Source organism: Leucoraja erinacea, chromosome 11 (genome assembly GCF_028641065.1).
Source record: "Leucoraja erinacea ecotype New England chromosome 11, Leri_hhj_1, whole genome shotgun sequence".
Lineage (NCBI taxonomy): Eukaryota > Metazoa > Chordata > Chondrichthyes > Rajiformes > Rajidae > Leucoraja > Leucoraja erinaceus.
Genome location: NC_073387.1, coordinates 834,065 through 861,264, shown reverse-complemented (window position 1 = coordinate 861,264; position 27,200 = coordinate 834,065). Strand labels below are relative to the sequence as shown.

General features: G+C 47.4%; 1 protein-coding gene across 4 annotated transcripts in view; it reads left to right on the top strand.

Annotated features, from left to right (window-relative positions):
• LOC129701405 (Kv channel-interacting protein 1-like) overlaps window positions 1-22,178 on the top strand; it is a 222,175-nt gene extending 199,997 nt beyond the window's left edge. For all 4 annotated transcript variants that reach the window (XM_055642557.1, XM_055642560.1, XM_055642559.1 and 1 more), the window contains 3 exons: window positions 9,377-9,481; window positions 13,298-13,360; window positions 21,811-22,178. In XM_055642557.1, the coding sequence (XP_055498532.1) occupies window positions 9,377-9,481; window positions 13,298-13,360; window positions 21,811-21,858 (216 nt within the window). In that variant the 3' untranslated portion in view covers window positions 21,859-22,178. The remainder of the gene's footprint in view (window positions 1-9,376; window positions 9,482-13,297; window positions 13,361-21,810) is intronic.
• Window positions 22,179-27,200: the final 5,022 nt, after the last annotated feature.

The window sequence follows — 27,200 nt, the reverse complement described above, 5'->3', positions numbered from 1 at the left end:
GACAAGTGATCCCCGTACACTAGCCCTATCCTACACACTAGGGGCAATTTACAACGTTTACTGAAGCCAATTAACCTACAAACCTACACATCTTTGGAGTGTGGGAGGAAACCAGAGCTCTCGGGGGAAACCCACGCGGGCACAGAGAGGACGTACAAACTCCGTACAGACAGCACCCGTAGTTAGGATCGAACTTGGCTCTCTAGCGCTATAAGGCAGCAACTCTACCACTGTGCCACCATGCTGCCCCAAATGCTTATTGCAATATAAATAGTTTAGGATGAACTTAAGAGAACTAGGTGGCCAGAAATAGGCCGTGTAATATCCTAAGTAGACAAACAATGATGGAGAAACTCAGCGGGTAAGGCAGCATATATGGAGAAAAGGAGTAGGCGACGATTTGGGTTGAGACCCTTCGTCAGACTGATATCGGAGGGTGGGGGGAAGGGAAGAGGCGGAAGACAGTAGGCTATGTGGGAGAGCTGGGAAGGGGGAAGGGAAGGAGGGAGAAAGCAAGGACTACCTGAAATTAGAGAAGTCGATGTTCATACCGTTGGGGTATAAACTACCCAAGTGAAATATGAGGTGTTGTTCCTCCAATTTACGCTGGATCTCAATCTGGCAATGGAGGAGGCCCAGGACAGAAAGGTCAGATTCAGAATGGGAGGGGGAGTTGAAGTGCTGGGCAACCAGGAGATCAGGTTGGTTAACACAAACTGAGCGGAGGTGTTGGGCGAAGCGATCGCAGTGCCTGCGCTTGGTCTCACCGATGTAGAGAAGGTGACACCTAGAACAGCGGATGCAGTAGATGAGGTTGGAGGAGGTGCAGGTGAACTTCTGCTTCACCTGGAAAGACAGTTTGGGTCCTTGGATGGAGTTGAAGGGGGAGGTAAAGCAACAAGTGTAGCATTTCCTGCGGTTGCAAAGGAAAGTACCCGGGGAGGGGGTGGTTTGGGTGGGAAGGGACGAATTGACCAGGGAGTTACGGAGGGAACGGTCTCTACGGAAGGCAGAAAGAGGAGGAGATGATGATGTCGACAGTGGTGGGATCTAGATGGAGGTGGCGAAAGTGTCGGAGGATTATATGTTGTATGCACCAGCTGATATGGTGGAAGCTGAGGACATGGGGGACCCTGTCCTTACAAGTAGGGGGATGGGAAGCTGCGGGATACAGAGGGGACCTTGGTGAGAGCCTTATCTATAATAGAACAACCCACGTTTCCTAAAGACTGAGGACATCTCCGATGCCTTGGTCTGGAACACCTCATCCTGGGTGCAGATGCGGCGTAGACGGAGGAATTGGGAGTAGGGGATAGAGTCCTTACAGGGAGCAGGGTGGGAAGAAGTGCAGTCAAAAAAGCTGTGGCAGTCAGTGGGTGTCATGTCAGTAGTCTGTAACCTGCGATGGAGATGGTGAGATCAAGGAATGGTAGGGAGGTGTCGGAGATGGTCCAGGTGAATTTGAGTGCAGGATGGAAATTAGTGGTGAAATGGATGAAGTCAGTGAGTTCTGCATGGGTGCAGGAGGTGGCCCCGTCAATGTAGCAAAACCATGTAATATCCTTGTACGGTAAGATGAAGGAGAATTCTAAGCATCTTTGGAACAAGAGAGAAGGCATGATAAAGTGGCTCCCGTAGGGACCAAAGAGGTTATGCATGGAACTAGTGGATATGGGCAAAGTCCGAAGTGAATGCTTCTAGAGGCATAGAGTCATGCAACATGGAAACAGGCCATTCGGCCCAACATGCGCATGCCAACCAACATGCCCCATCTACACTAGTCCTACCTGTGTGCGTTTACCCCATATTCCTCTATCCATGTACCTGTCCAAATGTATTTAAACATTGTGATGGTCCCTGCCTCAACCACCTCACCATGCAGCTTGTTCCATATACACTAAACCATTGTTTTAATGGACCCCTTTATAACACATTTTGGTAATAGTGGATGGACCTGTAGATGCCCCCCCTCGGCTTGCACCGCCTTCCTGGCCACTTGCAATGCCTGCTTCCAACGCCACCACCCGCTCACAAGGTGTACCAGCGAGCGCCTCTTCACCCACCGCACCATCCTGTTGACGTGGTTGTTGTTACCGCTCACATTGTAGCCCCTGGCGACAGTGCTTTCTTCAGGCCGCCAACACTAACAGGACGTGCTTGGACACCATGGGGCTCCCTCCCCTCTAACCAGCTACAGTTTCTTCCTGTCGGCCGTCACTGTCCACTCCCCACTCCACCGCGCCTCGCGCTCTCCTCCCGCGCCTCCTCCCGTCTCCTCCCATCGCTCTGTCCACTCCGCCACCTCCTCTACCTCCTTCTCCCATCACTATCCACTCCACCGCTCCTCCTCCCATCGCTCTGTCCACTCCACCACCTCCTCTACCTCCTTCTCCCATCACTATCCACTCCACCGCTCCTCCTCCCATCGCTCTGTCCACTCCACCACCTCCTCTACCTCCTTCTCCCATCACTATCCACTCCACCGCTCCTTCCTCCACTACAGCCTCCTTCTCCCCCCGAGTCGCCGTATTCCACCTTGGCAGACAGCTGGTGAAAGGGGAGGCAGCCCCACGGTGACGTGTCCTGTCGGTGTTGGCGGCCTGAAGAACGCTCTGTTGCCAGGGGCTACAACATGAGCTGCAACAGCCGTATCACCGGAATGTGCAGTGGGTTAAAAAGTGCTCACTGGTGCAGACTAGTGGCCTCAGCGCCTAGTTTTAAAGTGGAACAACACAGTGCTGGAGTAAGTCAGCAGACTGAATCAGTCTGACATGGAGTCCCCATGTCACCTATCCACATTCTCCAGAGATGCTGCCTGACCCAATGAGTCACTCCAGTACTTTGTGTCCTTTTGTGTATTAAGCATCATCTGCAGTTCTTTGTTTCAACTACATACAATGATAATACCGTACTCGGCAAAAGCAATAACAGACACCAACCCCCTACCCCCATGGTCCGTTATAATGATGGTTTGCTGTTCCTTCCGCCCTTTGTGTAAAAACGTTGGCCCTCAGATTTCTATTAAATCTTCCCCCCTCCCCTCACATTAATCCCATGTCCTCTGGTTTTTGATTCCCCTGTCTGTATTCACCAAGGACTGGAGGACAGTGAGATCAGGGAGAGGGTACTTGATAGTTTGGAGCAGGTCAGTATTTTGTCAAGTATCTTGGAATGCATAAAGATAAATAAATCCCCACAGACAGATGAGATTTGGCCCAGAATATTGTGGGAAACAAAGGAGGAGATTCCTGGGAGAGTTTTACATCTCCATTAAGCACAGATGAGATACCAGTGGATCGCTGATGTTGTTCATTTACGGAGGGTACTGGGTATATCCAGGTAATTGTAAGCTGGGTTATTCTATGTCAGTGGAAGGGAACGTATTGAAGAAAATGCTAAGGGGTAGAATTTATGTACGTATCATCCCCATTAACAAGAGCCTGACTTGTGTACATCCTAACAGGAGACTGGAGTGAAGCACTTGTCAGCTGCACCAGGGCTACAGGTGACGGTTTGAGACACAAGCTGGAATTTTGCTGAGCACAGCATTATTGTTCATTGTGTCAATCCCATCTGCAGTCACACTGTCCAGGCTAACAGCACTGTCCTTTCTAAAACTATCAACAGTATTTTCTTTTAAAATATGAAGTGCTGGGTAACTCTGCGGGTCAGGCAGCATCTCTGGAGAACATAGATGGGTGGTGTTTTGGGTCAGTACACTTCTTATAGATGGAGGAGGATGGGGAAGCTAGAAAAAGCTCCCCTTCTACCTCCCTCCCACTCTCCCTCCACCCCCACTATAATCATTCTGAAGAAGGGTCCCAACCCGAAACATCGCCTATCCATGTTCTCCACAGATGCTGCCTGACCCACTGAATTAATTCAGCACGTTTTTTTAATTAACCAGCATCTGCAGTTCCTTGAGTCCAATCGTTTTTAAAACTTCATCTGGAGTTAAATCTTTTAAAATATCATTATTAGCCCGTCGTCGACCAAAGTGTAATCTGTTAATATCAGCTTCATTATTAAGAATGGCAAAAGATTAGATTAGATTAGATATAATTTATTGCCACACAACCAGGGTCGGTGGAAATTTGGGTTGTCAGCAGCAGTACAATAATAAAGAACACACAACCACAATAAAACTGTAACACAAACATCCACCACAGCATTCATCACTGTGGTGGAAGGCACAAAATGTGGCCAGTCCTCCTCCATTTCCCCCCCGTGGACAGGACCAGAGTCCAGAGTCAGTCCAGGATCGGCTCTTCCTCACCGGAGACCGCGGCTTTAAGATGGTGTAGGCCGATCGGTTGAGATTTAAAGACTCCGCCGCAGCCAGAAGCACCGTAGACTGCAGGGCCGGCGGTCGAAGCTCCCCTCCAGGGGTGATGTTAAGTCCACGCCGGGCCCGCGGTAGAAGTTGGCCGCGGGCCGGCGGTGGAAGCTTCTTCTTCCACCGGGTCCCCCACGAGGGATCCCGGGCTGTAGACGCCGCGCCAGCTGGAACTCTGCAGACCGCAGCTTCAGGCTGCCGGCAGCCCCGGGCCAGCGAAACGGAGCGCTCCCCTCCGGCGAGCCCCATCGAGGGCTCACCCGCTCCACAACGAGAGTCCACGCTGCGCCCGCTGCTGAAGCCCCGGGCGCGTCTCCGGGAAAGGCCGCGCCGATTCTTGATGTTAGGCCACGGGGGAGGCGACCTGGAAAAACTCGGCTCTCCATGGAGGAGGCGACCGAAGCGGTTCCCCCCCACACCACCCCCCACACAGAACACACGAAAGAATATTAAATACATACTTTAAAACATACTAAACAATAAAAGGAAGAGTTTTGGACAGTGATTTTGCAGGTAATGTATTCCCATGGGTCAACCCATCTGCAGGCATCATCTGCTCTGTGGGTATGGCCAATGGCTGGCTTTCTGACTTGCAAACAGTTCAGGAACCCTTTCATAACCAGGTCTGTACGTTTTGAAAGCCAGGGCTGATCATGGTGAATCAGCGTGACTTTGTGCAGGGGAAGTCCTGTCACTCATTTGAATGAGGGACAGTTGTGAGGAAGAAGATTGATGAGGCAAGGCAGCAGATGTTGTCTGTATGAACTTTACCATGGCATTGGACAATGCGGACTGGCTGAATGGATCCAAAATTGGTTTGGTGAATGGAGTCAGGGGGAAAGGATGAATGGATGCTGTTTTGATTGGGTCGGTGGCATAACACACAGATCACTGCTGATGCCTCTGTCATGAAGGAAGCAACTACAGATGCTGGTTTAAACCAAAGATAGACACAAAAAGCTGGAGTAACACACCTATTTTTCTCCAGAGATGCTGTCTGACCCGCTGAGTTACTCCAGCTTTTTGTGTCTCTCTTCTGATGCCTCTGTTGTTGGGGACCAATATCATTGCGTCTGGCAGGGGGGTGGGATTCAAAGCGGTAATATGGTAAGTGGGCAAGTTGGGTCAAATATCAATGTTAAAGTGAGCAAGTTCACTAGATAGGACAGGCAGGAACATGACAGGGAGAGAGGAATGTCTGATCAAGTAAACTGCATTTATCTTAATGCTGCAGCAGGGATAGAGATTGAGGTAAGAGAGGATTTAGAGTTGCGATTTTGAGCAGGGAGAACATCATGGCAGTATATTAAGATTTTCATGTTCGTGAGTGATAGGAGCAGAATTAGGCCATCCCATGGCTGATCCATCTTTCCCTCTTAACCCCATTCTCCTGCCTTCTCCACATAACCCTTACTGCCCACTCTAATCAAAAATCTATCTATCTCTGCCTTAAAAATAACCATCGATGGCCTCCACAGCCGCCTGTGGCAATGAATTCCACAGATTCACCACCCTCTGACTAAAAAAATTCCTCCTCATCTCCTTCCTAAATGAACATCCTTTTATTCTAAGGCTGAGCCCTCTGGTCCTAGATTCTCCCACTGGTGGAAACACCACTCTATCCAGGCCTTTCACTATTCCTGAGGGATTGACCAGTAAGAGTGGAACTAAGAAATAGGAAGGGGGTGATAATTTTGATGGGATTGTATATTATAGCTTCTGCCCCCCTACCGCCAATAGTCAGTTGGACATATGTGTGGGGAGGTCCAGATAGCTGCAAAGATAACACGGTTGAGAGAGATGATTTCAGCTTCTCCCATTTGACAAATATGAGGGAAGTTGCCATTACCTACCATTGTAAAGGGGTTGGACTGTGCAGCATTTGTTAACTGTGTCCAGGAAAGGATTTTTCCAAACTATCAATCAATCAATCAATATTTATTACATGTCATTTGAACCTCAACGAAACTCCATTTCCACAGCCATACAAGCAAAGACAATTTCCTACAGACATACACACAATTCAATTTATAGAAACATCCATCACAGTGAACCCACTGTGATGGAAGGCAAAGTCATTTCTCTCCCCGTTCTAATTTCTCTCCCGATGTCGAAGCCCCAGGCGGGCGATGGTGAGTCCCACGGCCATTTTTAGGCCGCGCGGTGCGATGTACGGCCCCACTCCCGGTCTAATTGTCACGAAGTTGGAGCCCCCGGCGGGCGCTGGAATGTCCCACGGCCATGAAGCCATGCTGGGCTATGTACGACGTACGATGTACGTACGATGTACGATGTACGACCCCGCTCCGGTTTGTTCCAACCCCGCGACACCGGCTGGAGAAGTCGCTTTGCGGGAGCTCTGGAAAGCGGACTCCACCCGGACCCGTGAGCTCCCGCGAGCTCTCCACCAGACCTGCGGCTGTAGCTGGAGCCTCCGAGCTCCGGGGTCGGGCCGCAGCAGCGAGTCACCACCGCTCCCCACGCTCCGATGCCGGCCAGCCCCACGATGGTAAGTCCGCATCTCCGCAGCTCCGTGACTGGAGCCTCCAGGTCATTCAGGCTGGAGGCCGCTCCACGGTGCTAGGCCCCAACGACAATGGAGACCCGACAGGAAAAAGGTTGGGTCTCCCGTACAGGGAAGAGATTTTCAAAAGTTCCCCCACACCCCCCACACATACACAGTCAAAAACAGTATGTATATTATCCTATTAGAGCGAGAGTAACTATGCACCTCTTATTCAGAAATGAAGCTGGAGAAGTGATGATCCAGTGACCATAATTCTATCAATTTTAAAAGAGTTATAGAAATAAATAGGACTGGTCTATAATTAAAACCTTAAATTGGGTAGGCATTTTTTGAAGGCATTAGACAAGAAGGTGCGACGATTGATTGGAAGAGGGTGTAACAGGTAAAAGGACACCTGGTAAGTGAGAGGCTTTCACAACTGAGGTGGGGAGAATTCAGGGATAGCATGTTCTTGTTAGAGTGATCGATAAAGATGGCAAGATTAAGGAGCTCTAGTTGACTGGGTATACTGAGACGCTAGTCAGGAAAAAGAAGCTGGGATCAAGCAAAGCATGGAGCAGTCTAATAGACGTTGGAGTACATTGGAAATCAGCAGGGCAAAGATAGGATATCAGATAGTTTTGGCAGATTGGTTTGTTTTATTATTATCATTATGTGCGCTGATGTACAGTGAAAATCTTTGTTTTGTGACAAATCTTTGTTGGTTCTGACGGTCTACCCTATAAATGCCTCTCATAAGTTTATATCCTTCAATCAGGTCTCTCCACAACTTCTGACATTCCCGAGAAAACAATGTAAATGTGTCCAACCTCTGCTTATAGCTCCTGATCCAGACAGCATTCTGGTAAACCTCTTGTGTGCCCTCTTCAGAACATCTGCATCCTTCCTGTAATGGGGTGATCAGAACTGCATGCAGTACTCAAATGCAGCCTAATCAAAGTCTAACAGAGCTGCATTATGACATCCTGACTCCTCTACTCAATCAATGAATGAATAATGTTTAAGAAAGAACTGCAGATGCTGGATAATCGAAGGTAGACAAAAGTGCTGGAGAAACTCAGCGGGTGCAGCAGCATCTATGGAGCGAAGGAAATAGGCAACGTTTCGGGCCGAAACGTTGCCTATTTCCTTCGCTCCATAGATGCTGCTGCACCCGCTGAGTTTCTCCAGCACTTTTGTCTACGAATGGATGAATAACATGTTATTGGCCAAGTATGTATACATACAAGGAATTTGCCTTGATGATTTGCTCACAAAAGGATAAAAACACGAGTGAGCCAATGGCCCCCTCATTGGCGGCAAGCATACCATTTCTTACTTCTCCTACTTGTGTTGCTGCTTTAAGGGAGATATGGAATTGGATCCCAAGATCCCTCGGTACATCAATGCTGTTACGGATTTTGCCAATAAATGTATACTTTCCCCTTACATTCGACCTCCCAAAGTGCAACACCTCACAAAGACAAAAGGGACGATGCATCGGCAGCAAGTGATTTGGCAAAGACTAAACTCACCAGCAATCTCTCCTCTGTCAGTTTCCTTTCACAAACTACAGGCCCATTAGGCAGCTATGTCTGGGGTGTCCAGTTCGGTCAGGGTGCGGTCATCCTAGGGAGGACGAGGACTGGTGTTCAGGAAGAGGTTTCCTACCCATGACAATCCATGGGATCGGCCCCAGGACACTGAACCACAGTCCAGGAACATAGGCCATGCCCCAATGTAGCGGGTGTAGGTGTTCAGCTCAAGGGGATTCATTCATTCAAATGTGATAGGTTTGGTGGGTGTGTTAATGCAATGGATGGATAATCACTAACAACAGGTTAAGTGACCAGGTGGACTGGAACTCATTTGGAAGTTGAATGATTGCACCACAAAGTAGAAAGGAACATGACGGGAGATGGAGTAGAAACATAGAAACATAGAAATTAGGTGCAGGAGTAGGCCATTCGGCCCTTCGAGCCTGCACCGCCACTCAATATGATCATGGCTGATCATCCAACTCAGTATCCCGTACCTGCCTTCTCTCCATACCCCCTGATCCCCTTGGCCACAAGGGCCACATCTAACTCCCTCTTAAATATAGCCAATGAACTGGCCTCAACTACCATCTGTGGCAGAGAGTTCCAGAGATTCACCACTCTCTGTGTGAAAAAGTTCTTCTCATCTCAGTTTTAAAGGATTTCCCCCTTATCCTTAAGCTGTGACCCCTTGTCCTGGACTTCCCTAACATCGGGAACAATCTTCCTGCATCTAGCCTGTCCAACCCCTTAAGAATTTTGTAAGTTTCTATAAGATCCCCTCTCAAATCTCCTAAATTCTAGAGAGTATAAACCAAGTCTATCCAGTGGAGTAGAAGTGGGCAGAGACACTATAGATGAGAAGGGCAGACATTTACTTGTATGTTGTTGGAAATGGGGAGGGCAGCTCGGGCCTTGTGAGTACATTTGCTTGCGAGGTGGGGAAAGTGCTAAACTGGAGGGTGCTGTGAGCTGTTTGTGTTGCCAATGCTACAGGAGATGACGGACATTGTGAGGGCCATCTACAGCATGATGGGGAAGTGCACATATCCCGTGCTCAAGGATGACGCTCCAAGGCATCACGTGGACACCTTCTTTCAGGTAAGACCTCTTTCAGGCATCTTTGCAGGGAAACTCCTTACTTTCACGAGGGGCATGAGATCTGCCATGAAGGGACCCAGGTCTTGTTGAAGTTTATAGATATAGTGTGGAAAGAGCAATCACCCTGGAACTAGTTCTATCCTACACACTAAGGGCAATTATACAGAACCCAATTAATCTACAAACCTGTACATCTTTGAAATATGGGAGGAAACTGGAGCATCCGGAGAAAATCCACGCAGTCACAGGGAGAAGGTATAAGTTCCATACAGACAGCACCTGTAGTCGGGATCGAACTTGGGTCTGCAAGGCAGCGACTCTACTGCTGAGCTACTGTGCATCAGTGGATGGTGGTGGGGGGTTGACGCTTTACCCTGGGCATTGGGTATAGTGGTCTTGGATTCATTTAGGATGAAGTGGCATGGCCACTTAGAATAGAATAGAAAAATAGGATTACCTTTATTGTCTTTAGACTTCAGAGAAACAGTGTGGAAACAGGCCCTTCTGCCCACGAGGCCTCTCAGACCAGCAATCACATTAGATCCTACACTGTAGGATTTAACAATTTTATGGAAGTCAAATTTACAATTTTATGGAAGTCAATTAAGCCTCAAATCTATACATGGGAGGAAACCAGAGCACCCAGAGAAAACCCATGCAATCACTGTACAGACAGCACCCGTAGTCAGGATCAAACCCGGGTGTCTGGCGCTCTGAGGCAGCAACTCTACTGCTGTGCCAATGTGTCACCATGGAATCATACAGCATGGAAACAGCCCCGTTGGCCCAACTCGTATATGCCGACCAAGATGCCCCATCTAAGCTAGTCCCAGTTGCCCACATTTGGCCCAGATCCTTCCATGGGCCAAAACCTAGCCATGTATCTGTTAAAAATGTTTTTTAAATGCTGTGCAGGAAGGTACCTGCCTCAACTACCTCCTCAGGCAGCTCATTCCACATACTCATCATCTTCAGAGTTAAAAAGTTGGGCCTCAGGTTTCTATTAAATCATGCCCCTCTCTCCATGAACGTATATTCTTTGGTTCTGGGTAAAATACACTTTGCATGACCCTATCTATTCTGCTCATGATTTTCTACATTACTGTAAAATCACCTCTCATCTTCCTGCACTCCAAGGAATAAAGTCCTAGCCTGACCAACCTTTCCCCATGCCTCAGGCCCTCGAGTCCTGGCAACATCCTTGTAAATCTTCTCTGCTTTCTTTCCTACTTAATGACCTCCCTCTTGTAGTAGGGTGACCAAAACTCAACACAATACATGAAAGGCGGCCTCACCAACATCTTGTACAACTGTAACATAACTTCCACACTCTATAAAAGACACAAAAAGTAAGTAACTCAGCGGGACAGGCAGTACCTCTGGAGAGAAGGAATGGGTGACATTTCGGGTCGAGACCCTTCTTCAGACTGTACTCTGTGCTCAATACCCTGACTGATGAAGGCCAAGGTACCAAAAGCCCATTATACCAAACTTTCTACCGATTATGCCACTTTCAGGGAACTGTGTACCTGGATGCATAGATCCATCAATTCTACAAAACACCCCAGGGCTATACCATTCACTTTGAAAGTCCATCTTGGTATAACTTTCCAAAATCCTACACCTCACACTTACCTGCATTAAACTCTTTTAGCCATTCCCAGCTGATCAAGATCCTGTTATCATTGTTGATAACCATCTTCGCTGTCTAAGATACCACCTACTTTTGTGTCATCTGCATACTTACTTATTATGCCTTGTACATTCTCATCCAAATCGATGATATAAACCACAAACAGCAATGGGCCCACCACACATCCCTGAAGCACACCACACATCCCTGAAGCACACCACACATCCCTGAAGCACACCACCAGTCACAGGCTTCCAGTCCGATAAACAACCTTCCACCACCATTCTTTGCTTCCTTCCATGAAGCCAATGTTACATCAGTCTGAAGAAGGGTTTCGGCCCGAAACGTTGCCTATTCATCAGTCTGAAGAAGGGTTTCGGCCCGAAACGTTGCCTATTTCCTTTGCTCCATAGATGCTGCTGCACCTGCTGAGTTTCTCCAGCACTTTTGTCTACCTACGTTACATCCAGTTAGTTAGCTCTCCCTGGATCTCATGCTCCTGACCTTCTAGAGCAGCCTAACATGTGGAAGGCTTTGCTGAAGTCCATATAGATAAGGTCTACAGCCTTGCCTCGTCAACCTTCTTAGTTACTTCTTCGAAAAACTCAAGCATGACTCTCCCATGTACGAAACCATGCTGCCACAAATCAGCTCCTGTCTATCCAAATGTATATAGAAACATAGAAATTAGGTGCAGGAGTAGGCCATTCGGCCCTTCGAGCCTGCACCGCCATTCAATATGATCATGGCTGATCATCCAACTCAGTATCCCGTACCTGCCTTCTCTCCATAGCCCCTGATCCCCTTAGCCACAAGGGCCACATCTAACTCCCTCAAAATATGTCTTATCCCTCTGAACCCAGTAACTACCAGTAACCTACGTACTAGAGATAGACTCAAAAGGCTGGTGTACCTCAGCGGGTCAGACAGCATATCTGGAGAAAAGGATAAAAGGGTTCCTTCTCTCCAGAGATGCTGCCTGACCCGCTGAGTTACACCAGCTTTTTGTGTCTATCTTTGGTCTAAACCAGCACCTGCAGTTCCTTCCTGCACATTCTGCCTGGTAGACATGTTAGAGTCACTGGTTGCACAATACTAGCCCCCCTCCATTCTTCCAGCACCTCTACTGCATCTACTGATGATTGATATATCGAAGCCAGCACTCCCACAATCTTTTGGCCCATCACAGTCCCTTCACCTCCACCAATGGAACTCATTCTAATATTACACAGCAGTTTGCAGCAGTCCGCAGCAGGTTGCTCACTGGCCATGAGGCAGCCCAGGACATACAGAGGTTATGAGTGCACCAAGCTGCTTCTCTTGGCTAGCAGCGTTGATATCACTTGCACTGCAGCTTCTGCAGGCACGCGACTATTCAAGGGCTTCACCCTCAGACGTCTGTCCCATGAGCAGTACCGTCACAGAATGGCTGCGTTGATCCATCCACAGGAGAACCCATCGCTGCATTGCCGAGTAGCCCTGAAGCCACGAGGAGTGGAATTAGCCAAACGTCTGCAGGAAAGTTGTGGATAATCTCGGCATTGTTCACTGGGATAGTGAAAACCACCAATAAACTGTTGTGAGTAGGCACCTGACTAGCAAAGTGGCTGGTCCTGAGTGCAGTCATTACAAGGGAAGGATCCATTCCCTTGGAACAGATGTAGTATTGTGTGGTGATACTCTGGTGGGGACTGAGGATTGATGAACAGATATAACATTGAGATTGGGAATAAACAGGTCACACTCAAATTGGCCAGTTGGATCCATAGAGAAACAGTGCTGGAACCCCAGCGGTCCGCAATCTATATCAATGATTTGGATGAGGGGATGAAGTGTAAATATAATAACATTTGATCATTCACATCAGCTGTCTGCATCATTGGTGAACAGCACTCCCTTTGGGAAGTGGCCAGGACTGTGCATTGAAGGTCCAGGATAGGTCAACATTTTCATCTGTTGAATGCGAGTGGGTTGAAGATCATGCACCTTTGACCCTCGACCTCAGAGTGATGTGTGTGGACATGAAGCAATGGACTTTCTCAAATTATTTCAGTCTTAATGTACTCAAGAATTTAAGATTAGGATTGACTGCGGCCGCTCCTTGCTTCGAACAGAATACTGTTAATTCTGCAGCATTATGTGGAGGCAGTTCCTAATGAAATCTAATACCTTTGCCTTCACAGAAAATGGACAAAAACAAAGATGGTGTGGTGACTCCGGACGAGTTTATAGAATCCTGCCTTATGGTAAGTGCCTTGACACGGCAAGCACATTCCACATTGCTGATCTCACTTACCGAGGCAAGTGAAGGCCAGGTGGCCTCAGGCAAAGCAAGGACATCAGATTGGAAGAACATTCCATATTCCACAGAGATGCTGGAGTAACTCAGCAGGACAGGCAGCATCTCTGGAGAGAAACAATGGGTGATGTTTCGGGTCAAGACCCTTCTTCAGACTGAGTTAGGGGAGATGCAGTCTAGAGATATAGAAGGGTAAGGTGTGAAAAGGACAGATCAAAGGAAATGTAGAATGGTTCATTGTTAGCTATGGGCAAGGTGACAATGCGGCATACAGTGTAATATTTAATCAGGTGAACAGTATAACTAGTTGGAGAACAGGGATTACTTGAAGTTAGAGAAGTCAATTTGCATCCCACTGGATTTATTCCACCTTTATATTCTGACCTTCCCCACTGATCTTGCTGAGAACCCACAATGTCTGTGCTGTGTACTGTGTACAGTGTGCAGTGTGCTGTGTGTAGTGTGCTGTGTACTGTGTACTGTGTACTGTGTGCTGTGTAGTGTACTGTGTGCTGTGTGCTGTGTACTGTGTACTGTGTGCTGTGTGCTGTGTACTGTGTGCTGTGTGCTGTGTGCTGTGTACTGTGTACAGTGTGCTGTGTGCTGTGTACAGTGTGCTGTGTGCTGTGTGCTGTGTACTGTGTGCTGTGTACTGTGTGCTGTGTGTGTGCTGTGTACTGTGTGCTGTGTGCTGTGTACTGTGTACTGTGTGCTGTGTGCTGTGTACTGTGTGCTGTGTACTGTGTGCTGTGTGCTGTGTACTGTGTACTGTGTGCTGTGTGCTGTGTACTGTGTACTGTGTACTGTGTACTGCTGTGTGCAGTGTACTGTGTACTGTGTGCTGTGTGCTGTGTACTGTGTGCTGTGTGCTGTGTAGTGTACTGTGTGCTGTGTACTGTGTACAGTGTACTGTGTGCTGTGTGCAGTGTACTGTGTACAGTGTGCTGTGTGCTGTGTGCTGTGTACTGTGTGCTGTGTGCTGTGTGTGTGCTGTGTACTGTGTACTGTGTGCTGTGTACTGTGTGCTTGTGTACTGTGTGCTGTGTGCTGTGTACAGTGTGCTGTGTACTGTGTACTGTGTGCTGTGTACTGTGTACTGTGTACTGTGTGCTGTGTGCTGTGTGCTGTGTGCTGTGTACTGTGTACTGTGTGCTGTGTACTGTGTGCTGTGTACTGTGTACTGTGTACTGTGTACTGTGTGCTGTGTGCTGTGTGTGCTGTGTACTGTGCTGTGTACTGTGTGCTGTGTACTGTGTACTGTGTACTGTGTGCTGTGTGCTGTGTACTGTGTGCTGTGTGCTGTGTACTGTGTGCTGTGTACTGTGTCCTGTGTGCTGTGTGTAGTGTGCTGTGTGCTGTGTACTGTGTCCTGTGTGCTGTGTGCTGTGTACTGTGTGCTGTGTGCTGTGTACTGTGTGCTGTGTACTGTGTCCTGTGTGCTGTGTACTGTGTGCTGTGTACTGTGTGCTGTGTGCTGTGTGCTGTGTGCTGTGTACTGTGTGCTGTGTGCTGTGTGCTGTGTGCTGTGTGCTGTGTGCTGTGTGCTGTGTACTGTGTGCTGTGTACTGTGTACTGTGTGTGTGTGCTGTGTGCTGTGTGCTGTGTACTGTGTGCTGTGTGCTGTGTACTGTGTGCTGTGTACTGTGTGCTGTGTGCTGTGTACTGTGTCCTGTGTGCTGTGTGTAGTGTACTGTGTGCTGTGCGCTGTGTACTGTGTGCTGTGTGTAGTGTACTGTGTGCTGTGCGCTGTGTACTGTGTGCTGTGTGCTGATCCCAGCACCATCTGTATACTCCAGATTATTGGCAGCATGCAGAGATACCCCTGCATTACCAGCACAGCAGCTTTGTGCCCAGGTCAAGACATGAGAGGGTGGCAGGGTCACAGAGGAGAGCAGGGTGGGCATGATGCAGCTCCACTGGAATATTGCGTCCAGTTCTGGTCACCCCATTGCAGGAATGATGTGGAGGCTTTGCAAAGGGTGCAGAGGTGGTTTACCAGAATGATGCCCGGATTAGGGTGTATTAACTAGAGGGAGAGGTTGGACAAACTTTTTCTCTGGAGCGCCGGAGGTTGCAGGGAAACCTGATAGAAGTATATAAAATGATGATAGGCATTGATAGAATAGTCAGTCAGAACCATTTTTCCACTGGAAAAATTCAATACGAGAGGCATTGTTTTAAGATTAGAGCGGAAATGTTTAAAGGAGATGTGCAGGGCAGGTTTTTTACAATGAGGGAGGTGAGTGCCTGGCTGGGATAGACAATAGACCATAGGTGCAGGAGTAGGCCATTCGGTCCTTCCAGCCAGGACTGGAGGGCCAGCGCTATAGAGTTGAATAGGCTGGGACTCTATTTCATGGAGCACAGGAGGATAAGGGACGATCTAATAGAGGTGTATAAAATCATGATTTGAATAGATATGGTTGAGCCTTTTGCCCAGAGTAAGTGAATCGAGGAGCAGAAGACATAAGTTTAAGGTGAAGGGCAAAAGATTTAATAGGAATCTGAGGGGTATGTTTTTCACACTTAACATAGAAACATAGAAATTAGGTGCAGGAGTAGGCCATTCAGCCCTTCGAGCCTGCACCGCCATTCAATATGATCATGGCTGATCATATTGATTAACTACTTCCTCTGGCAGCTCATCCCATACACCCACCACCCTTTGTGTGAAAAAGCTACCACTCAGATTCCTGTTCATTTCTGAAATATTGTTCATAAATTTGGTGCAAAAATGCTCCAAAATAAGGCTCAGAATGCATCAGAGAGCATCTAACATCCCTGAGCTTCCAGGGCCCTTAAGCGGGCCCTGGACCCCGGCATCGAGGGACTTCACGCTTCGCGCTCGTGATATACACAGCGCCCACATTATTTCACATTAAGTTTTTTGTAATCCTGTCATGCCACCCCCCTTTTTGAAAAGCTTCGTACGGGCCTGAGTACCCGTTCCTGCCTCCTCCCCATATCCCCTGACTCTTCTATTTTTAAGAGCCCTATCTAGCTCTCTCTTGAAAGCATCCAGAGAACCTGCCTCCACCTCCTAAGGCAGAGAATTCCACAGACTCACCAGTCTCTGTGAGAAAAAGTGTTTCCTCGTCTCCGTTCTAAATGGCTTACTCCTTATTCTTAAAATGTGGCCCCTGGTTCTGGACTCCCCCAACATCGGGAACATGTTTCCTGCCTCTAGCATGTCCAAACCCTTAACAATCATATATTTCAATGAGATAACCTCTCATCCTTCTAAACTCCAGAGTGTACAAGCCCAGCTGCTCCATTCTCTCAACATATTCCCGCCATCCCGGGAATTAAACTTGTAAACCTACGCTGCACTCTCTCAATAGCAAGAATGCCCTTCCTCAAATTAGGGGACCAAAACTGCACACAATACTCCAGGTGTGGTCTCACTAGGGCTCTGTACAACTGCAGAAGGATCTCTTTGCTCCTATATTCGATTCCTCTTGTTATAAAGGCTAACATGCCATTCGCCTTCTTCACTGCCTGCTGTACCTGCATGCTTACCTTCACAGACTGATGTACAAGGACCCACAGATCCCGTTGTACTTCCCCTTTTCCCAACTTGACGCCATTTAGATAGTAATCTGCCTTCCTATTTTTGCTACCAAAGTTGATAACCTCACATTTTTCCGCATTAAACTTCATCTGCCATGCATCTGCCCACTCCTCCAACCTGTCCAAGTCACCCTGCATTCTCATAGCATCCTCCTCACAGTTCACACTGCCACCCAGCTTTGTATCGTCTGCAAATTTGATAGATGGTGGTTGAAGCCCTGGCATTTGGATCGGCATATGGATATGCAGGGAATGGAGGAATGTAGGCTATGTGCAGGTAGATGTGATTGTCTTGGCATCACGTTCAGCACAGGCATTGTGGGCTGAAGGGCCTGTTCTTGTGGTGTACTGTTCTACGTTCTAAGATAGGGAGTTTTGCAAAGGAGAGGAGTGGGAGAGACAAGAGCTCATGGACACTGTGCTCAGAGATGTGTCTGGCCAGGGAAGGGGAGGGGAAGAAGGGAGAACTAAGAGAAGTCTTCTCCAATTTCGGGCAGTCCTTGCTTTCTCCCTCCTTCCCTTCCCCTTCCCAGCTCCCCAACAGCCAACTGTCTCTGCCTCTTCCTTTCTTCCCCCCCTCCCCGACATCCGTCGACCCGAAACGTCACCTATTCCTTCGCTCCATAGATGCTGCCTCACCCGCTGAGTTTCTCCAGCATTTTTGTCTACCTTCGATTTACCCAGCATCTGCAGTTCTTTCTTAAACATTGGGCCTTAAACAAGGTACTGCATGATAGGCTGGTCTGGAAGCATCAGTTTAGTTTAGTTTAGTTTAGTTTATTATTTACACGTGTACCGACATACAGTGAAAAGGTTTTTGTTGCGTGCTAACCACTCAGTTAGAACGCTACACATGATTGCAATCAAGCCATCCACAGGTTAGATCACATTGGATCCTGAGCAAACCTGCTAATTAAATACAAAGTTGGCTTGAAGGTGGACACAGAGATGGTGCAAGAGGGTTGATTTTCAGACTGAAGCCTGCCCCAAGTGACAGGCGCTGGTTCCACTGTTTGTTATTTATATTAATGATGTGGATGTGAATGTACTGTAGATGGCATGATTGGCTGGTGAAATTTGCTAACCATTAAAGCTGGTGAACAGTGAAGAAGTTTAGCAATGATTACAATGGCATCTTAATCAACTAGGCCAATGGACTGAGGAATGGCAGATGGAGTTTAATTCAGATAAATACCTTGAGTTACACTTTTGTGGGACAAAGCAGGGCAGGACTTAGTAAATGGTAAGATCCTGGGCAAAGTGGTAGTACAGAGAGACTTAGGGTTGTGGGTACATCCTTCCATGGCATTACATACAGCACATACAGACAAATGGTGAAGAATTTGTTTGGCATGCTTGCCCTCATGGTTCAGGGTATTGAGGATTGGAGTTAGGATGTCATGTTACAACTGTACAAATCATTGGTGAGACAAGAGTATTGTGTGGTCTCTGGGCACTCGGTTGCAGGGAAAACATCATTAAGCTGGAAAAGAACCACTTTTCCAGGGTGGAAATATCACAGACTAGAGGGTATAGCTAAGGTGGGAAAAGCAAAGTTTAGTTTTTCTACAAAGAGGGGGGGGTGATGGAGGGAGATATGATAGTGCCGTTTAAGAGGCTTTTAGACAGACACATGAATATGGACCATGTGCAGGCGGATGTAATTCATGTATCTTGGCATCATGATCAGCACACACATTATGGGCCAAAGGACATGTTCCTGTACTGTACTGTTCTATAAGATCACCAAGATGTTATCAGGTCCGGAGGGCTTGATTTATAAGGATAGTCTGGGACTATTTTCCCTGGAAGGTTGGAGGTTGAAAGGTGTATAAATTCATGAGGGGTGGGTGTCACAGTCTGTTTCTCAGGGTATGGGAAAATTAGAGGCCTAGATTTCTGAGAGAGGGAAGAATTAAAAAGGATCCGAGCGGCAGCGTTTCACAGAGTAAGGGGCATATATGGAATGAGCTACTAAAGCTATAGAGGTGGGTAGAATCACAACATTTAAAAGACATTCAAACAGGCAGGCACATGCAAAGGTAATGTTCAGAGTGATATGGACCAAACGCTTACAAGTGGGACTAGCTCAGATAAACATCGTGGTCCACAATGAGATGATGGGAACAAGACTTGTTTCTGTACTGTTGGACTCTATGATTCTAAAACGTCTCTATTGTTTTCAGTTCCTGTATATTAATCTTGAATCATTCATTTAGAAAAAAAAAGGTTGCTCTGAATACCAACAACTTCAATTCCATATGGTCTAAAATATATTCTGCCTTTTACTATTTTTCTACCAATGTGGATGAAGTTACCCTCTTTCATATTATGTACCATCTTGTAGTGCGTGGGTCTCAAAAGGAAGCACGGTCCAGTGTTTTGAGAGGCACCTTTAATTATGTTCCTCCTGGTTGTAGGGAAGACCAAACAAGAGAAAGATGGCACCCAAACCCCTGCCTTTAAACCCTGTAAGTTATAAGACATAGCACAGAAGATAGTACAGCACAGAAACAGGGCCTTTCATCAAACTTGTCCATGCTGACCAAGTCGGTGTGAATAGTGAAGCCTCGGGTTCCCTCACGACCTGGTTGACCTATGTTGCCTCTTTCATGGAACTATGTACCTGTACTCCTTGGTCTCTCTACTCTACAACACTATTCAGGGTCCTGCCATTAACTATGTTTGGCCTGCCTTGATTTAACAAAACACAACAACGTACACTGATCTGAGTTTAATTCCATCTGCTGCAGTTCAGCTGGATCCTGTAGTAATCTTCAACAATCTTCTTTGCTATCTGCCACACCATGAATGTTAAGTGTTATCCTGCATTCTCACCAGATCATTAATGTATATAGTGAGGAGCAGGGGGATCCAATCTTAATCTCCACACACACACCCCACTAGTCATAGGCCTCCAATCTGAAAAACAACCCTCCCCAACCTCCCTCTGGCCTTCTCCCATGCCAATTTTGTATCCAATTGGACATCTCACCCTGGATCGCGTGTAATCTGGCATGCGGGATCTTGTCAAAGGCCTTGCTAAACTACAAAGAATGCCTATACCAGGTACCAAGCATGCTATCCATCCATAAAAAAAAGACATAAAGTGCTGGAGTAACTCAGCAGGACTATCCCTAATTTGTTCTTGACTTTCCAAAAACAGGTAGAACCTATCTCTTAGAATCCACTCCAGTAATTGCCCGAGCATTGGTATTAGGCTCAAGGGCTGGTAATTCCTTGGCTAGTCCTTGCAGCAGCTTAAATAAAGTCACAACATTTGACGCCTTCCAGTCTTCACCTCACATATGGTTAAAGGACACAAATTTCTCAATCTCCATGTTCATCTCCATGGTAAAAACAGATGGCAATATTCATTTCACTCCTCACTCATTTTCCATTAAACATCTCCCTCACCTTCATGCAATGCGCTCTCATACATGATATTTCCCCCCTTAGGAAAATATTTTGACTGTACCCTAACCCTGCCTCTCTCTATGATTATAAAACTATGATCTTGGGTGGGGTGTGGGTGTGTGAGTGTTCACATCGTCTCGATAAAAACAACGCCATAACGGTAACATTTTTACATATTCCGGTAGAGATTTATCCCGAGGAGTCCAAAATCGCCTTATCTGAAAAATTCATGCATTATTTCTCGAATTATTAATCAAAATGTTCAAGAATCTGAAATAACTTTGAAAATAAAACCGACTGTTTTTTGCTGATTACATCACAATGGCTCTGCTCCATGCTGTGTTCCACACGCTGCGAGTGACATCACCCCCGCGCCACTCTCTCTCCCCCCCCCCCAATAGACAAGAAAAGCCGGGCCCTGTACTCGAGCTCCCACGAGATCCCCGAGCTCCCATGAACTCCCGCGAGCTCCCCGGCTCATCTTTCCAGAAAATTCCCAACGGCCATTCTCTAATGAACGATGCTTCATGCTGACTTCCACATCTTTAAAGATAAGAGTCTGATTGAACTTTTTTTGCTTTAACTTTGAAAATTTTAATACCTTAACGTTGCTTTAAAGACTTCCAGGTTTAACATTTAACGTTTAACATTTAATTTCAAAGACAGCGGTTTTCTCTGTGATTTCAGCGCTTTTTAAAACTATTTTCTTACGATGCCTTTCCCTGTTTTTTACTTCCCAGTTTTTTCACTGATTGAACTTCCACTGCCCCCTCCCTTCCCCCTCCCCCCCCCCCTCTCTCCCTCCTCCTCTCCCTCTCCCCCCTGTCCATCCCTCCCCCCCTCTCCCCCCTTCTCTCTCCTCCCCCCCACTCTCTCTCCCCCCCCCCACTCTCTCCCTCCCCCAAATCCTCCCCTCCCCCCTCTCTCCAGCCCCTCTCCAGCCCCCTGGATTCCAAGTATCTTAACTTGCATTCTGTAACTGGATTCCAAGTATCTTAATCTTCTGAATCAGCCTTGCATGAGGAACTACTTTAAGGAAGTCCATGTAGACATCTACTGCCCTAACCTCATTATTCATCTTCTTCACCCTTCCAAATGTGACTAAATCCTATCTTTGGAATCCTCTCCAATAGCTTTGCTACACTTCTCCTCCTCATACTCCTCATACTCCCCTTTCTTCTCCTGTGCCTCCACCTCATGCATCTTCTCTGCTTCCTGCTTCCTTTCCTCATCCTCCCCTTCCTCCTACTGCTCCTCACCATTCCCCTCCTCCTGCCTAACTGATGTGTATGTCTGGATAGCACGCTAAACTATTGTCACTGTATCTTGGTATATGTGAAAATAATAAACCAAATGATTACCAATCACATTCCTGGGACAATTACCTTTTATGTCTCTGCTTCGTTACAGGATGAAAATATCATGAGATCCCTACAGCTTTTTGAAAACATTATGTAGCATTTCAGATCGTCCCAGTGTGGCAGACTGCAACTGGAGACAGCATCATGGTGTTGCCTGGTCTTCAGCTGGTCCATGTGTCCTGTTGAGCAAAGGTCTGGAATCTAACCTGGAAGCAATTTCTAGACAGTGATTTTCTATTGCGTGCCTGTGGAGTGTCAAGAAACTCGTAAAGAACCATTTTGTTCCATTTTGTAAAGCATGCTGTGAAAGTTTGTAAACCATGAAGCCATGATTTATCTGTCATCACTTGTGTATCTTGAGTCTGATGTGTACTGCTTCCAAATACACTGTGAACACAAGCACTACATTGGACCTCACTCCCCCTCCTTCACCATTGCCTTATTTACCCTGCTTGGTTCTCTTTCTTCTGCTTCCTTTTGTTCTTCCCTCTTCCGTTGCTGCTCCTCACCCATTCCCCCCTCCTGCCTAACTGATTGTATGTCTGGATAGACGCTATAACTATTGTCACTGTATCTTGGCACTTCTCAGAAAATAATAAACCAAATGTGAATACCACGCACATTCCTGGTTACACTATTTATGTCCTGCTTCGTTACAGGATGAAATATCATGAGAAGCCAATGCTTTTTGAAAACCTGCACGTCTGGAATTTCAGATCGTCTTGCTTCGCTATAGGCTATGGCAACTGCAACTGGAGACAGCATCCGTGGTGTTGCCTGGTCTTCAGCTGGTCCATGTGTCCTGTGGGGCAAAGGTCTGGAATCTAACCTGGAAGCAATTTCTAGACAGTGATTTTCTATTGCGTGCCTGTGGAGTGTCAAGAAACTCGTAAAGAACCATTTTGTTCCATTTTGTAAAGCATGCTGTGAAAGTTTGTAAACCATGAAGCCATGATTTATCTGTCATCACTTGTGTATCTTGAGTCTGATGTGTACTGCTTCCAAATACACTGTGAACACAAGCACTACATTGGACCTCACTCCCCTCCTTCACCATTTATTTATTTACCCTTTGTTCCTTTCTTCTTTATTTTGTTCTTCCCTCTTCGTTGCTCTCCCGTTCTCTCCATCCATGTTTTATTTTCGTTTTTTAGAGATATAGCATGGAAACAGGCCTTTCAGCCCACCAACTCCACGTCAACCAACGATCACTGGTACACTAGTTCTATCCTACAAACTCGGAAGAATTTACAGAAGCCAATGAATCTACAAACCTGCACGTCTGGAATTTGGGAGGAAACCGGAGCACCTGGAGAAAGCGCATGCGATCATAGGGAGAACGTACAAACTCCGTACAGACAGCATCCACTAGTCATGATCAACCCCAGGTCTCTGGCATGGTAATGCTGTGCCACTGTTCCACATAGAAACATAGAAATTAGGTGCAGGAGTAGGCCATTCGGCCCTTCGAGCCTGCACCGCTATTCAATATCATCATGGCTGATCATCCAACTCAGTATCCCGTACCTGCCTTCTCTCCATACCCTCTGATCCCCTTAGCCACAAGGGCCACATCTAACTCCCTCTTAAATATAGCCAATGAACTGGCCTCGACTACCCTCTGCGGCAGAGAGTTCCAGAGATTCACCACTCTCTGTGTGAAAAAAGTTCTTCTCATCTCGGTTTTAAAGGATTTCCCCCTTATCCTTAAGCTGTGACCCCTTGTCCTGGACTTCCCCAACATCGGGAGCAATCTTCCTGCATCTAGCCTGTCCAACCCCTTAAGAATTTTGTAAGTTTTTTATAAGATCCCCTCTCAATCTCCTAAATTCTAGAGAGTATAAACCAGGTCTATCCACATGGTTTACTTTTCCCTGCTTCCCTCACATCTTTTACTTTGCAGACATCCTGAGACATATCCTCTGCCCAGCAGACTGGTCCTTATCCTTAACAACTTCTCCTTCGACTCCTCCCACTTCCTCCAAATCCAAGGCGTAGCTATGGGCGCTCGTATGGGTCCCAGCTGTGCCTGCCTCTTGGTAGGGTACATCGAACAATCCCTGTTCCAGGAGTACACTGGCCCTATCCCCAAGCTCTACCTCTGCTACATTGACAACTGCATCGGTGCTGCCTCCTGCACCCATGCAGAACTTACTGACTTCATCCTGCACTCAAATTCACTTAGACCATCTCCGACATCTCCCTACTGTTTCTAGATCTCACCATCCCCATCACAGACTATTGACTGACATCTATTACAAACCCACCCAGGGAATTGTGAATTCACCCAGAGAGTTGTGAATTTGTGGAATTCTCTGCCTCGGAAGGCAGTGGAGGCCGATTCACTGGATGCATTCAAAAGAGAGTTAGATAGAGCTCTTAGGGCTAGCGGAATCAAGGGATATGGGGAGAAGGCAGGAACAGGGTACTGATTGTGGATGATCAGCCTTGATCACATTGAATGGTGGTGCTGGCTCAATGGGCTGAATAGCCTACTCCTGCACCTATTTTCTGTGTATCTATAGCTATCTAGACTACAATTCTTCCCACCCTGCCTCCTGAAAAGACTCTATCCCCTACTCCCAATTCCTCCGTCTACGCTGCATCTGTCCTCATTCTTTAGGGAACGGAGGTTCTCTTCTTCCATAATAGATGAGGCTCTCACTAGGGTCTCGTCGATATCCCGCAGCTCCGCTCTTGATCCCCCCTCCCCCCACTCATAACAAGGACAGAGTCCCGCATCTCCTCAACCTTCCACCCCATCAGCCACCACGTACAGCATATAATCCTCCAACATTTTCGCCACCTCCAACGGGATCCCCCTACGTCACATCTTCCCATCTCCACCCCTTTCTGCTTTCCGCAGAGACCGTTCCCTCCGAAACTCCCTGGTCAACTCATCCCTTCCCACCCAAACCGCCCCCTCCCCTGGTACTTTCCCCTGCAACCGCAGGAGATGCAACACCCGTCCCATTCCCTCCACCCTCGACTCCATCAAAGGACCCAAACCGTATTTCCAGGTGAGGCAAAGGTTCACTTGCACCTCCTCCAACTTCATCTACTGTATCCGCTGTTCCATGTGTCAACTCCTGTATATCGGCGAGGCTCGGCGATCGTTTCGCTGAACACCTCCGCTCAGTCCGCCTTAACCTGTCTGATCTCCCGGTTGCTCAGCACTTTAACTCCCCCTCCTATTCCCACACTGTTCCCTCCTATGCAGTCCTGGGCCTAAGTTGTCAGAGTCAGGCCCAGCACAAATTGGAGGAACAGCACCTCATATTTCACTTGGGCAGCTTACACCCCAGCGGTATGAACATTGACTTCTCTAACTTCAAGTAGCCCTTGCTTTCCCTCTCTCTCCGTCCCCATCCCTTCCCGGTTCTCCGACTAGTCTTACTGTCTCCGACTACATTCTACCTCTGTCCCGCCCCCTCCCCTGACATCAGTCTGATGAAGGGTCTCGACCCGAAACGTCACCCATTCCTTCTCTCCAGAGATGCTGCCTGTCCCGCTGGAGTTACTCCAGCATTTCGTGTCTGCCTGAGACATAAGAGACTGCTGGTTGCACTCCCTTTACATCCCTCAACCAGTTCCTTTCTCATCCTCTATATCTTCCAACCTCTCGCCACCCACCCTGCTCTCCCTCTCTGGGAGCCCCCATTTTTCTACCCCATGCCCCCCTTTCCCCATTCCCTCTACCTTTCTTCAAGTTGATTCCACATTTCACTCCGCATTTTTGCTTCTGGTCCAGGCATTGTTTAAGTGAGGAGAGAGTTTCTCCCACCCTTTCTCCCTGCCCACTCTAGGTGAAATAAAAGTCTCCCTCAGCTCTCTAATGCTTCTGTAAATCTCTGTTCCTTAGCAAAAATCTTCCCGCAATCTCTACTCCAGGGAGAACAGGGAGCTCAGAATGGAACAGCATGGATCAGGCCCTTCAGGCTACAATGTATGTGCTTCACTAGATGCTGACCAATTCTTATCTACCAGCACATAACATATATCCCTCCATTCCCCGCATATTCATTTGCCTATCCAAAAGTACTTTAAATGCCACTGTTGTACCTGCCTCCACCATCATTCCCGGCATTAGATTTCAGGCATAACATCACCCTCTTGGTGAAAACTACCACCCCATCAGACCTTTCCTCCAGCCATTTGCCCCAACAATTTTGTTATCCCCCCCTGACTCAAGGTTCTGACTGTCACTATTCCTGCTCCATCCCTCTCATCATTTAGCGATACTTCTTTTTCAAGTCTCCCTTCCTCTGGGCTTCCAGAGAAAACAATCCAAGTCTGTCCCCTTCACTGCTACCTGTAGCTATGCCTTTGGGCCTATCCCTCTCATCATTGTGGTACTTCTTCCCCCTGTATTTTCCAAGTCAAAGGTTCCCACCTTGTTCTTGTATGGGGCGGCCGCTGTCTGTGTGCAATACTGTAGCTAGGGCAACCGCGGCAAAGTCTGAATTCGCTTGTGCTGCCTATCGCTCCATGCCCACCCTGTCACAAAGAACCCATGTTCGCATTCTATGCCTTCTTTACCCACTCTGTGCCTCCTACTCCAAGTTTAGCAACCTAACCAAATTCTCGATGAGCTCCAAGATCCATACTGTATCCTTAACCATAGAAAGCATTTCATTGCTAATGCGATCTTTACCACTCCACCACTTGTGTTGCAACTCAGGGACTTTGGTATATGGACCCTTCCACATCCCTCTGCCCATTTCTGTGCTATAGATCATATTCCCTGTACACTCTGACACCCACACTCTATTCCTTTGGCACCAGCACTTTGGGGCCCTCAAACCTCCCCTTCCCATCTATATTCATACCTCTAGTTTGATTATCATCAAGCAACAGAGGTCCTAGCACTATGGTCTTCGAACTACACTGTGTTTGCAGCCTGAATTTTGTTCCTTCCACCACCACCTCATCTTCCCTCCGCACTCTTTCGCCATCAGTACCTGGGCATACTCCATATAATGCTGAATCCAAGCAAGCAGTTCCCTAGCACAAGCAAATCCACTTAGCTGAATATTGTCCTTCAATCCCCATGCAATCCAAACAATCTTCTGGTTAATCCCAGCCTTACTGGCACCCAGGTGGGCGGACTTTATCAGAAGCCTTACTCAATGTAAAATCAATGTAAATTACATCTACCTGCCCTACCCTCATCAATTACCTTTACCACCTACTCAAAAAACTTGTCAAGTTAGTATGACATAAGCAGCCATGTACAAAACCATGCTGACTATTCCCGATTAATCCAACCTCTTCCAAATGGGAATAGATTCTATCCCAAAGAATCGTCTCCAAACGTTTCCCTTCCACTGACATGGGGCTCACCGCCCTATAATTCCATGGATTCTCTCGACTGTCTCTTACACAAAGGAACAATATTAGCAACGATCCCATCACCCTGGGCCTCATCTGTAGTTAGAG